Below are 12682 nucleotides of genomic sequence, written 5' to 3'. Positions count from 1 at the left end.
GACATTTGGACTACATCTTATGTATTTCGGCCCAGAACCTACACAACCAAAATATCTCCTCTTCCCTCTCACTGGTGACGGCAGCATAATACAGTAAACATTTATTTTCAATATCAGTTCCTTTTTGAGATTCCCTCTCCAATGTATAAAGGCCACAGACTTTAACAGATATGGCTTTTTCACAAACAGAACCCGTTTACGAAGCAAAAACCACATCCCTGATATTTTTCTGCTGTGTTAGAGATGCTGGCTTCTGTGTTGGTGATACTGTCTTTTGAATTGTGAGTTGCTTCCTCAAAACATGCTGAACTACACAGACACTTCAAGATTTATAAAGAATGTGAGGAATACAATGTACAGGAAAGAGTGTATGGAATTTTATCTCAGAGACGAAAGTTTAGGGTGTGTCAAGCACATACTCTTCTTCGAGGGTGTCTTCTAACTTTTTGACTTGTTCTTTGATTGACTTGGCCTGCTGTTGGAGCAGCTGCTTATTCTTGGGCCCAAGTGGTATCTCTGAAGCTTCCTTCACAAGGTTCTCAGCCTGGACTGCAATGCCTTCTGTCCGCTTAGAAAACTCCTAGAAAAATATATTAGAATTGTTAGGGAGGAGACTTCACTTAAACTCTGCCCTCAAATAAACTGCATATATGTACTGCAGAGTCTCCCCCAGATTCGATGGATGGGTAGATTCATACATGCATGTGTATTAGCATATTATATACTGAGCCATAAAACAGATATTTTCATAGTGTCCAGAATAGACTTTGCTATTTTCATTTTATATACACAACCATATATATATATATATATATATATATATATATATATATATATACACACACACACACACACACACACCTTCATAGTAATCCAACAATTCTCACAAAAATGTTTTTTCATTGTTTCCTGGTTTGGGTTTATTGTTTAGAATTCTCAGCTGCATTATAATAACTTATTCACAAATATGTTAGTTTATCACAGGCCATTGCAGAATAATAAGGACCATCAATAGTGATTTATTTTCTTCATTCATAGAGATAATAAATGTCCAGGGCAATAAATATAAATCTTTGTTTATTTAATTGAAGACTATCTGAGTCAATACAGAGTACCACTATTATCTATATATATAAAAGCCTAATATGCCAAGTGTCCCCTGGGGAGTTTGACCGGGAGTTTGATCACTCGCTATGATGTGCGCTGACCACCAGGGGAGAGCACAGAACAAAGGAAGGCCCCTGCCGGCAGCCGGAAGGCCCCAATCAGCCCTGACTGCTGGCCAGGCCTAGGGACCCTACCCGCGCATGAATTTTGTGCACTGGGCCTCTAGTTTACTATAAAGAAGCATTTTGTTAACTAGTTCTCTGAAAAGAGATATAATCTAATGTTAATGGTATTGAACTTATTTTCTATACATCCACATACCACATGGTGGAAAAAGAGAAGTTTTGCAACTGTCACACCTGGACCAGAATCTTGGCTTTGATCATTACTAGTTGTTGAACTTTGGTGAATTACTTCCCAGGTTCTGGCTCTTTTGTATGAAATGCCATGATGCTCTTCTTGTAGGTTATTGTCAGCATTTAATTAGCATCTTCATTTTTACTATCTCCAGTACCTAGAACTCTGGCAAGTACCTATTTTTTTATGTCCCTTGTGTAAAATTGAGAACAAAATAGTTTATAAAATTCACACAATGATTTTTAGTAATGGTGACTACCTTAATTCAAAAATTAATTTAATATATTTGAGGCATGGGTAAATTTTAGTGATTACCTGAACTTTTTCAGGTAAAGGTACTGACTACTGAATTTAAAAATGTAAACCAAGGGATAATCTTGAGTGAAAAAAATTAATCTCGCTTTTTTTATGAAAGAGAATCTCACAGGAGGATTAAATTTTCATCACAAACAACCATTTGCTGAGTAGATAATGTGAAAACCTAATGTCAATAATTTTTTAAAGTTAGATTTCCAATAGCCATCTTTTCCCACAGAGCATCTCCCAGAATTATTACATAAGGCCATATAAGATAGAGTTACTACATAATCCTATTATAACTTCACGTTTGAAAGGCTTAACCTTTTGCACTCGGATGTCGAGTGTGACTCGACACAGTTAGCATTAGAATAAAGGAATTGAGAAAAAACCAAGCAAGTGCAAAGGGTTAATGTCCTCATAGAAATATCAACATTATTTCAGAGAAGTACCCTGCATTTTAAGAGAATAAAAATGAGTAAGTAAAGCTTCCTTTTAGTATATCTATACATATAAAGAGGCAATATGCTAATTGTCCGTTATGGTGTCCCAGTAACAACCAATGTGCATGTTGGCAGACCAGCAGGAGGCTGTGTGTGCAGCAGGGGGCAGACAGCCGGAGCCAAGTTCCCGGGGGTCTGAGGAGAGTGCCTGACAGGAGCCCAGAGTGCAAAGAAGGAAGAGGAAGTGGCCACAGGGAGCTCTTCAAATCCCCCTGCCCGGACACCCTACCCCAGCTCCCCCATCCCCGGAGGGACAGACGGACACCCTACCCCAGCCCCTGCACCCCTGGGGGGACGGAGAGGCTTACTGGACAGGGAGAAGACCCAGCCTCAGGGGTAGCTGCAGCCCACACCTTTGACTCCTGATCTCTTGTCCCACCACCCTCACCAGGGGCGCCCACAACAATAGCATGCCGATGACCACCATGAGGCACCCCGAGGCACCTGGGGCCGCAGCCTGCCACTGCCAGGCCCCCTCTGCTGGGGCCAGGCACGCTTCTCCTACCTACAACTCCAGACCCGGGTGGAGGCAGGCCCACTAAACCGTCAGTCAGACATCCCCCCAGGGCTCCTGGACTGCAAGAGGGCGCAGGCCAGGCTGAGGGACCAACCCCTAAGTGCACGAATTTTGTGCACTGGGTCACTAGTATATTTATAATATTTTAAAATACGATATTTGCTAATGTCACAATTCTGAATGCTAAGCTTATAACCACTCACTGCACTACTGATATATGTGAGCTTAGTTATTGCAGATTCAATTGTGACGACTGACTTCACAGCATAATCTTTCAGAATCCCATGAATAGAATCAGTAGTAAAAAAATTGCATTTTCCCCCCTTAATGTTTCCCAGAACCAAGGAAAAACCATGAAGAAAGTAAAGTTATGTTTGAAATTGTTTATATGCATTTAGTCTCAGAGCCTGTTGTGAGAGGTATATGTATGGAGCAAGCACAACACCAAGGAATCCAAAGAACAGAATGGTGTTGACAAAAAGCAAATAAAACAAAAATAGAATAACATTGTCAGGCTTTATATCCACATACTAAGGAGACGACGTGTGAGTGGCAGCAGGGTGTAGCAGGAAAGAAAGGACTCTGGCATCAGAAAGGCCTAGAGTTGCAACCAGGCTCTGTCCTTCACCAGTCATGTGACCTTGAACCACATAAGTCTGAATTTTCTGTAACTCACCAGCAATCCCTTGTTGTGAAGATTAACCATGATATTCCATGAACACCCTCCCACATACTGGCAGACAGAAAGCATTCAAGTTCTTTAGCACAACCACTCCAGGGCTACAACCGGAATGATTTTAACAATATCAAATGAGCAAAGAAATAGAGAACAATTATTCTAGCTTAGAAGTGCTTGTGCAGCAGCATCTGTAAACAATTAGTAAAGTGTCCCGGTTTTATTATGAAAAATATCACTGCCTTCAGAAAATTTTTATTGCATTTATTTATTAGGAAACTATTTCCCACTTTAATGAAAACTGTCTCTCAGTTCTTGGTATTTAAATCTTATTTATGTTTTCATTCCTCAGAGAAACTTGACCAGGGTATTGAAGAGTGGATGATTAATAAACAATAAGTACTGATTAAATGCATCATTATAATGTTTGGTAGCAATAAGGAGTGGAAACACAGTTTTTCTTCTGAATAATGAGCACCAAGGGCCTCTATGTCTTACTCATGTACCTTTGTCTGTTCCAGTTCTGAAGACAAACTCTCCAAACTGCTAAAACTCAAGAAGCGCTCATGGCTGGAACCTGTTTGAAAAAGGTATCTGACCACTGTCTCTTTGTTGGTTTCAAATCGCTCCCATTTTCTTAATGTGACCTACATTTGAAAAAATAAACAACATATAATGTTATGAATTATCAGAGTATGTCACAAAGTATTGTTCACATTCCTGTTCGTTGTCAGGCTGCCAACTTCTTGTTGACTCTGTTCAAATTTCACACATTATACTCAATAAAGACAATCCTAATGGGTTCTACAAAGAACTTGCCTTCTGAGTCTTAGTTCACAAAAAGAGTGTGTGTGGACGAGGACTCTGAATTTTCTACCAGCTGTAATGTCCTGTGCATCTGAGGATATTACTTAACATGTAGATAAAGGACAAAAAGAAAAGAAAGCCTCCCAGATTCTATAAAGAAAGAAAAAAGGAAGGAAGGAAGGAAGGAAGGAAGGAAGGAAGGAAGGAAGGAAGGAAGGGAGGGAGGGAGGGAGGGAGGGAGGGAGGGAGGGAGGGAGGGAGGGAGGGAGGGAGGGAGGGAGGAAGGAAGGAAGGAGAGAATGGAAGAGAGAAGGAACAGAGGGAATCTGCAGTGAGCAGGTGGCAAAATTCAAAAACTTTATTTCAGGTAATATGCCAAGATCACAATAAAGTATAACCTTGTGGCTATTGGACTGCAGAAATGGGAAATAATTCAGTGTCAATTTCTAGATTCAGGCAAGTGTGAATTAAAATCCCGCCTTTATTGTGGATCACTGCTCTGTGACTTTGAGTCAGGTGCTCAAACTCTTTCCTTTCTAAGCATCCACACTTGCAAAATGTGCTACTTATACTACCCATCTCCTAAGGCTGGTGTGGTGCTTAAATAGGTCGATAGCTAACACCATGAGGGAGGATCAGAGGCGGAAACAAGCATCTTCCCCCAACAACAGGAGATGTAACATGTGACCGGGAGTGGCCCAGCCCTGGACTCCGGTCTCCTACCTGGATGCGGCGCTCTTGCCTCTCCCTGCTGTGCTCCAGGCCTTCCAGGGTGCTCTCCAGCTTCTGCAGCTCCTCCCGCACCTGGCCGGGCAGCCCGCCTTCTCCCTGCCCGGCCTGCGTCATCTGCTGCTGCACGTCCCTCTTCTTTGCAGAGATTCTCTTTGTCTTTTGCTGGAAGCATTTGTTCAAGGTGGACAGACACGTTACTCTCTAAGCGACTAGGCAGGGGCCTAGCGCCCAAGCTTTAGGGGAGATACAAAATGGTAGGACCTCACACGGCTTGGACCCAAACTCTACTTAAAAGTCAACATGAACGGTGAGAACGGCAATGAAGACTGTGCATTACTCAAAGATGGACATTATTTATAAATATTGTGTGTTTTTAATGGTAAACAACATAATTTGGTCTTGGTGTTTTGATTATGTGCAAAGTCAGACAACATTTAGCATTCTGTGCAATACTCCAGAAGGAATTTGGCAAAACTATTCCTTTGCCATGATTCTCCTAAAATAATTATTTTCTGCTTAAGCATATGAAGTCCTAACTAAAATCATTTATGCTCTAAGAAATGCTAATATTAAGAAATGTAATTCCTGGGCACATTCAGAATGATTAATGTGATGAGAAATCTTGGAAAGCCTTGTTTTAAAATAAACTTTTTATTGAATTATAATGTACAAACAGAATGGTAGGCAAATCTCAAGTGTATGGCTTATGAATGTTCACAAATAAACACACACATAACCAAGCACCTGCTCCAAAAAATGTGAAGTTTGAAAATATTAATGTAAATATTTACAATTTCATATTTCTCTGACTTAAATTGAAACCCAAACACAACTTTTACAATAATTGACAACAATGTTACTACCAAGCATTAACTGTTCTGTACTCACAGTTTTTTATAATTATTAAATATATTCACAAAGCCTAAAAGCTGCCATTTTACATATACTTTTAGTTTAACTTTAATTTTTATGCATTACATATATAAAATTAGCTAGCATTTGCCCTACATTAGGTTAGCTAGAATTTTGCCATTAAATATTTTACTTGAATTATACTTCCACTTATATTGAGTTTGACAAGTGACATTGATTAAAATTGCTGATTATCAATAGACTAGAGGTCTGGTGCACAGAATCGTGTATCAGTGGGGTCCCTCAGCCTGGCCTGCGCCCTGTTGCAATCCGGGACTCCTTGGGGGATGTCAGAGCACTTGTGCACGGATTCAGCCTGATCCCTGCAAGCCAGGCTGAGGGACCCCACTGGTGCACGAATCCATGCACAGGGCCTCTAGCATACATAGAAGATCTTTGGTTAATCTCTTCCCACCCTCCCCCTATCCCCTTCCCTCTGAGATTCATCAGTCTGTTCCATGTTTCCATGACTGTTTATTGAGCATCTGCCTCTGGTGGTCAGTGCACGTCATAGCTACTGGTTGAATGGTCTAACGGTCACTTAGGCTTTTATATATATAAATGTACCAGAATGACTTTACTCCAGTTCTAACCCTATAATGCACACTCTCCTGAAAGGTCTGGTACTGCATGTAACTCATAATTTCTCAAACTAAGGTGTATTCAGAATTATAAATTGAAAAGTGAGATTTTTATGTAATGACAAAAGAATGTTGATCTCAAATAGGAAACCATTATCTCCATGCTTCCCATCTCAGTTATGAAACAGACAATTTGCAAACTGTATAAATGTTTTTATAGCAAAATCAACTTTCCCTTCACAACATGTTTTGAACTTTTGGATGTCATCAAATCACTCAGGCTGAGAATTTGTCTTGCAGAATCTTTGAAATATTTTATATTTAAGAGAGAGACCAAAAGTGCTTCCTTTTAACCATTCAGCGGGGTTCCTTCCTGCACACCCCTCCCCATTCCTTTGCCCTGACCCCGGTTCTGTGCTACTCCTCTCTCCGGTATCAGTAATCAGCTATCAACATTGCACAAATGCACTGGGGAAAGGGCCATTCTACCTGGTGATGAAGAAGTAGCTGCTGCGCTTCAAACAGGTTTTCTGTGTCCAAGATCTTCTCCGCTTGCTCCTGGACTTCTTTAGAACCAGAAATTAACTCTTTGAGGGAACTCTTGACGACCTCTTTGTACTGGACACACTCCCCAAAATTGCTTAACATCTTTTCAACCTAGGTGTTCATCAAAATATTATAAATCATATGCTCATGTAATCTTAATTTTTTAAAGAATATGTGCAAATTCTTTCTCATCAACTTGAAATATATGCACAGATCCCTAATCTTTATTCTTTCAAATGTTTTAAAGCTTTTTTATTATTATTAACTGCATATCACTTATGGGAGTTGCAAGTATCATTTGATATGGTGCTGCGTGGCATATTAAAAACCTACTCAGCCTTAAAATCAAGGCAGGGTAATGCAACTGCACATATTGTATATGTTGTCTCCTGGATCCATTTAATTTCAATCTTATAACTAAAGTCAAATCATTTTTAAAAAGTGTGTTGAAAGAAAGTTTAGTGTATCTTATTTAAAGTAAGGAACAGCCCTGACTGGTTTGGCTCAGTGGATAGAGCGTCGGCCTGCGGACTGAAGGGTCCCAGGTTCGATTCTGGTCAAGGGCATGTACCTAGGTTGCAGGCACATCCCCAGTGGGGAGTGTGCAGGAGGCAGCTGATCGATGTTTCTCTCTCATTGATGTTTCTAGCTCTCTATCCCTCTCCCTTCCTCTCTGTAAAAAAATCAATAAAATATATTTTTTAAAAAATAAAAATAAAGTAAGGAACATTTTGTATAGAGGAAAAAGAGAAATAAAAGGGTATTTATTAAAAATGTACTTCCAATATTTCAGGCAAAGCATCAATATAATTTTTAATTTTTGTGGCTCCGTAGTGGATTCTTTTCCTTGTCATTTTCTTCAATTTTCAGCTTTGTCTTCCGCTATGGAAGATGGGCCATCAAAGGTTTTGAATGGCTTATGTTCCAAAATTTGATTAATCCTATTGTTGTTTTTAATTTGTCAAAAAATCCTTAAGAACACTATATGTTACATATCAAAATGATCACATAAAACTCAAATCACAAGCAGTTCAGAGTATTTTTGATTTATGCAAATTCACTACTAGAGTCTTAAGCAGATCCACATGGATTAAAAATATAAAAGGTTAACTGGCCAACTGTTACATTAGAGACTGCTAGGGAAAAATTCCAGATCTTCAGAATCAAGGCACTTTGTCGTCATTCAGTTGACCATTATTTTGTGCAAGTTTATTAGTGATTTCAAGAAAAGTACTGATAACTATCTATTCTACTTTACATTCTTACATTACCTTCCATGCACAAACCCATTAGACGTGTACGACCACCCGGTCAGTCAAAATATTCTAGCAGAGGGTGGAAGTAGCCCTATCAGAAATGAAGCAGATGGGTTTGTATATTCTAATCTATAAAGGAATATAAACATTGAACGGTATACCAAGAAGTTTAAAATGAGTAGATTTTACCTAAAAGATCTTACTGGGCTGCAGACTAAACACTGAGTAGTTCATTACTGCCAGGCATCAGTTATGAGCATGTATTCTCATAACTGTATCAAGAAGCCCAGAAGCAGGGCGATGTATTGAGTGCCGTAGCTACAGTATTGCATTCGACTCTTGACATTACCTTTTGGCATACTGTTAGCCCTGTTTTACAATTAAGAAAAGCAAGGTCCCAGAGATATTAAATGACAAGCTCAAGGTTACCTATGTACCCTGGCACCGGAGTTAAACCCTAACTCTGAGTTTGCTTGACTCTCAAGCCTGAGTTCTTAACCTCCATGATGTTCCTTAAACTGACTATGAAATAATGCTTTTATTAAGAGTAAGAAATTATGGAACCGATAAGCTTGGTATTTCAGCTATACTAGTAGATCATTAATCTGAACTAACATTTGTCTGATAATATATCTGATAATGGCACAGATCATATCTCAAACATCCTACTCATCTTTTCCACCAATATTTATATAAATAAGAATCAATCATTCTATTTCAACTAAGATTTCTTTATAAACATGCTTGTTAAACTACAACCCAGAAGAGGAAGAACCTTCCAGATTCCTTACCCAGAACTATGTAGAGTGTGAATAAATGATATACCTCTGACAATAAAGTTGTGAGAGTCTTGAAGGAACTAGATACTCTCGCCAGTTCATCGCCCTGCTTCTGGGCTTCTTTCTCAGAAGAAACTTCAATCAAAACTTGAAGCCTGGATTTCAGCCAGCCGAGAGTCTCGCCTTTTTCGGTAACACCATTTCTTATCTCCTGGAATGAAAGAACACTTTGATGAACAAAATACAATTGTGCATCAGAACTTTCCAGCAAGAAAGGGTCAACCTACGAAGGTATGTAAGGGGCCAGTAGGAATGCCAGACATTCATTCCCCAATGGAGTGCCTGCTCATTTCACTTTGCTCAGATCTTTCACAAAAGGCCTCAAGTACGAGAAGGAACTGTTTCTCCAATGCCAATACCTCCTGTGTAAAGTCAGTGATCTCTAAACCAAAGATTACCTTCATGATTACATGGTTCGATATTTACAGATTCCCTCGATCCCAACAAGGACCCTTCTAAAAGTACTGTAGAGGAATTTCTGATACCAAAATTGGAAATTACAATATACAATATACTTTGTCATCTGTAAGCTGATTACAATATATAATATACTTTGTCATTTGCTTTCTGTAAGCTGGAAGGAACGTGTTTTTTTTTCGAAGGAAAGAATAAAAGAATCTTTATTTTAGTTAGCAGATTCTTTTATTGAAGAGGACACTTGCTGAATACTATTATAGATAACTTAACGATCTATTTTAACTGCATTAAGTCATATTTTATGCCTTGTTTTTGTTAGCTTTTAGAAGTTAATACCCGATAGTAAGATTCACAAACTGGATCACAACTCTATTCCAGGAAAGTAAGGTTTATTGGCCAAGACAAAGCCAGAAAGACTCGGGCTTCGGCCCTCAGAGGGCAGGGGACCCAGGGCAAGGGGTTCAGGCAGCTCTCCCTCCTCCCCCCGCTCCGGGCAGTGAGAGGGCACAGTGGTTTCCAACCACATGTTTTGCTCCAGAGGTCTTACAGGGCAAATGCACACCAGCCAGGAAATGGTTGGCTCCAGAAACAAGTGATCTTTTCATTCTACAATGAGAATTATTTTTGTACCAGAATGGCAACCAGTAGTAATACTAGGTGGGAAAAAAGTGGGTTAATAGTTGTGAGTACACAAAACACAGAGTTAATGACACTATTGTAATAGGCACCACCTGTGTGTCTTTACCCATAGGAACAACTGAAAACCTACTTTTACCCACCCCTGTAGATCCTTCCCTTGGTAGAGCATGATATTATTGAGCACCTCTAGCACTTAAGGAGATTATAATTTTAATATATAAAATGAAGCTTAGAGAAAACAGAAAGAAAAAATATTCTCATTAATGGCAACTATGTGACTTGCAAGCGTTCAAACCACTGAAAGATAAAGAATATTCACAATAGCGCGTGTCTGTAATACTTAGAGCCAAGCTAAGAGGGAGAGGGTTGCTGTGTACCATACAGAGGATGCAAACTGGTTGAGACCTGAGGCTCTGTCAAGGCTGGATATGCGGCTGTCCCCAAGCTCACAGGGGCTGTTCCGATCCAGGCTGAATGTGACATAGAAAGAATGCTTAGAGACCTTGCCCAAACCCCTCATTTCCTGTGACCTGGCTCTTGACTGTATTGTATAAAAAGCCGACAGTGTTCTTGTTCCCCATGGCGTTCTTCATCCTCTGCTGTGTTACACACCCACACATGCGCTTTCCCCCCAGGACTCCCCATTAAGCGAGAGATGCCTGAAAGGCACCACTGAGCATGACTAAATCTCCAAGCCAACAATGGTTCCAGAGAAAAACTCCCTATGGTTCTCACAGTAACACAAGGGCACTTATTTTTGAGTTAACTTTCAGGAATGTAAATCTTTTATGGAAAGTAAAAAAGACACCAGTTAGATTGTCTATCACTTTTTTTACTAGTGGAAATTTTCCAGTAACAAATAGTGTCCCAGGACTTACCTCGACCGCCCGCTTCACCTCTCCATGGTTGGCAGCATCGATGGCCTCCTTCTTAATCCCCTTCAGCTGTGTCTCCTTTGCAGCGACCCAAGATGAGAACTCGGAAATTCTGAAATGACACAGGCATTATCTCATTAACGGGAGAACACTTTAGAATGGTAAGAATTCATTTTTTAAAAATATATAGTTTTTATTGATTTCATAGAGGAAGGCAGAGGGATAGAGAGAGAGAAACATCAATGATGAGAGAGAATCATTGATCGGCTGCCTCCTGCATATTCCATACTGGGAATTGAGCCCACAACCCGGGCATGTACCCTGACCGGGAATCGAACCCTGACCTCCTGGTTCATAGGTCGACACTCAACCGCTGAGCCACTACATTTTTCTAGTTTGAATTCATTCATGAAAATTAGACACTCAAGTGATTAGCAAATTGATTAACAGATTTTCTGCAAACTGTTCCTTAAAGAAACAGAAGCTCCGGGCAGGCGTGGCCACCTCTGTACCCAGGCACTCTGGGGAAGAACAGGCTGAGCTCAGCTGAGGAAAGAGCCGTGTCTGTCCTGGCCTGGGCACCTGGGAGCGAGGACAGAACCTCACATGTCCCCACCAGAGTGAGACATAACCCTAAAGAGTCAGAAGTCCCCCTACGGGGACATGTGGCAAGCCCAGAGAAAGAGATGAACCAGTGCTGCCTCAAGCAGATCACACCTGCCCGGTCGGTGTGGCTCAGTGGTTGAGTGTCAACCCATGAACCAGGAGGTCAGGGTTCGAGTACCAGTAGGGGCACATGCCTGGGTTGCGGGCTCAATCCCCAGTGGGGGGCGTGCAGGAGGCAGCTGATTTCTCTCTTATCATTGATGTTTCTATCTCTCTCTCCTTCTCCCTTCCTCTCTGAAATCAGGGGGGCTGGGGAGGTGGGAAGAGAGAGAGACAGAGGAGAGAGAAAGATCACATCAAAGTCATTTGAAAATGAAGTGCTTCACCTTTTCTGAATGAAACCGGTTCTTTTTATTGAATGAAGCCTTTTTATATAAGAACATGGGCAACGCCATACAATCTGATTTCCTTCATTGCATAGGATGGACCATATGTCACTTCTTGTTTCGTAAAAGTCTATGAATTAACACAACTAAAATAGACCATGTCCCTGTCTGGGAACAATGCCAAGGCTACCTGCTGGCGTAGTCCTTCCACTTGTCGGGGTCCTCCACCAGCTGCGTGTAGGTGCTCTCGATGGCAGCTCTGAGCTCCCTGAGCATCGCCTGACAGGCTCCAGGCGTGTCCCTTACTGGGTCCCGGCCTGGGAGCTTCAGACACAGCTCCTCGATGAGCTGCAGCCTTTTCTCACAGAGATGGTGCGGCCCTTTGTCACTGAAGAAGATCTAATGAGCAAGAAACATTTACAGAATCCCCGTGAGAAGCCATCCAATAGGGTTATCTTTACACACACACACACACACACACACACACACACACACACAACACAAAGGAAGATTCCATTTAGACTATCGGTGTAAAGGAATTAAGCCATTCAGGGTCTCCAGACCCAACCCAAAGCATCAGTCATGTCCTTTAAGTGACCATGTGGCTGTGTGACTGCCCTCGGGGGTGC

At 40.9% G+C, this 12682-nt stretch overlaps 1 protein-coding gene across 8 annotated transcripts in view; it reads right to left on the bottom strand.

The window, feature by feature from the left end:
• Positions 1 to 12682, bottom strand: part of SYNE1 (spectrin repeat containing nuclear envelope protein 1) — a gene marked incomplete at its 5' end in the record, with an annotated part of 384290 nt that overhangs the window by 244386 nt on the left and 127222 nt on the right. For all 8 annotated transcript variants that reach the window (XM_079780696.1, XM_079780700.1, XM_079780701.1 and 5 more), the window contains 7 exons: positions 420 to 580; positions 3964 to 4104; positions 4988 to 5158; positions 6979 to 7146; positions 9117 to 9281; positions 11065 to 11173; positions 12244 to 12452. In XM_079780696.1, the coding sequence (XP_079636822.1) occupies positions 420 to 580; positions 3964 to 4104; positions 4988 to 5158; positions 6979 to 7146; positions 9117 to 9281; positions 11065 to 11173; positions 12244 to 12452 (1124 nt within the window). The remainder of the gene's footprint in view (positions 1 to 419; positions 581 to 3963; positions 4105 to 4987; positions 5159 to 6978; positions 7147 to 9116; positions 9282 to 11064; positions 11174 to 12243; positions 12453 to 12682) is intronic.

The sequence above is a fragment of the Cnephaeus nilssonii genome (assembly GCF_951640355.1).
Source record: "Cnephaeus nilssonii genome assembly, chromosome: 9".
In the NCBI taxonomy this organism is placed as follows: Eukaryota; Metazoa; Chordata; class Mammalia; order Chiroptera; family Vespertilionidae; genus Cnephaeus; species Cnephaeus nilssonii.
Note: the sequence above shows the minus strand (reverse complement) of the source record. Positions and strands in the feature narration are given on the sequence as shown.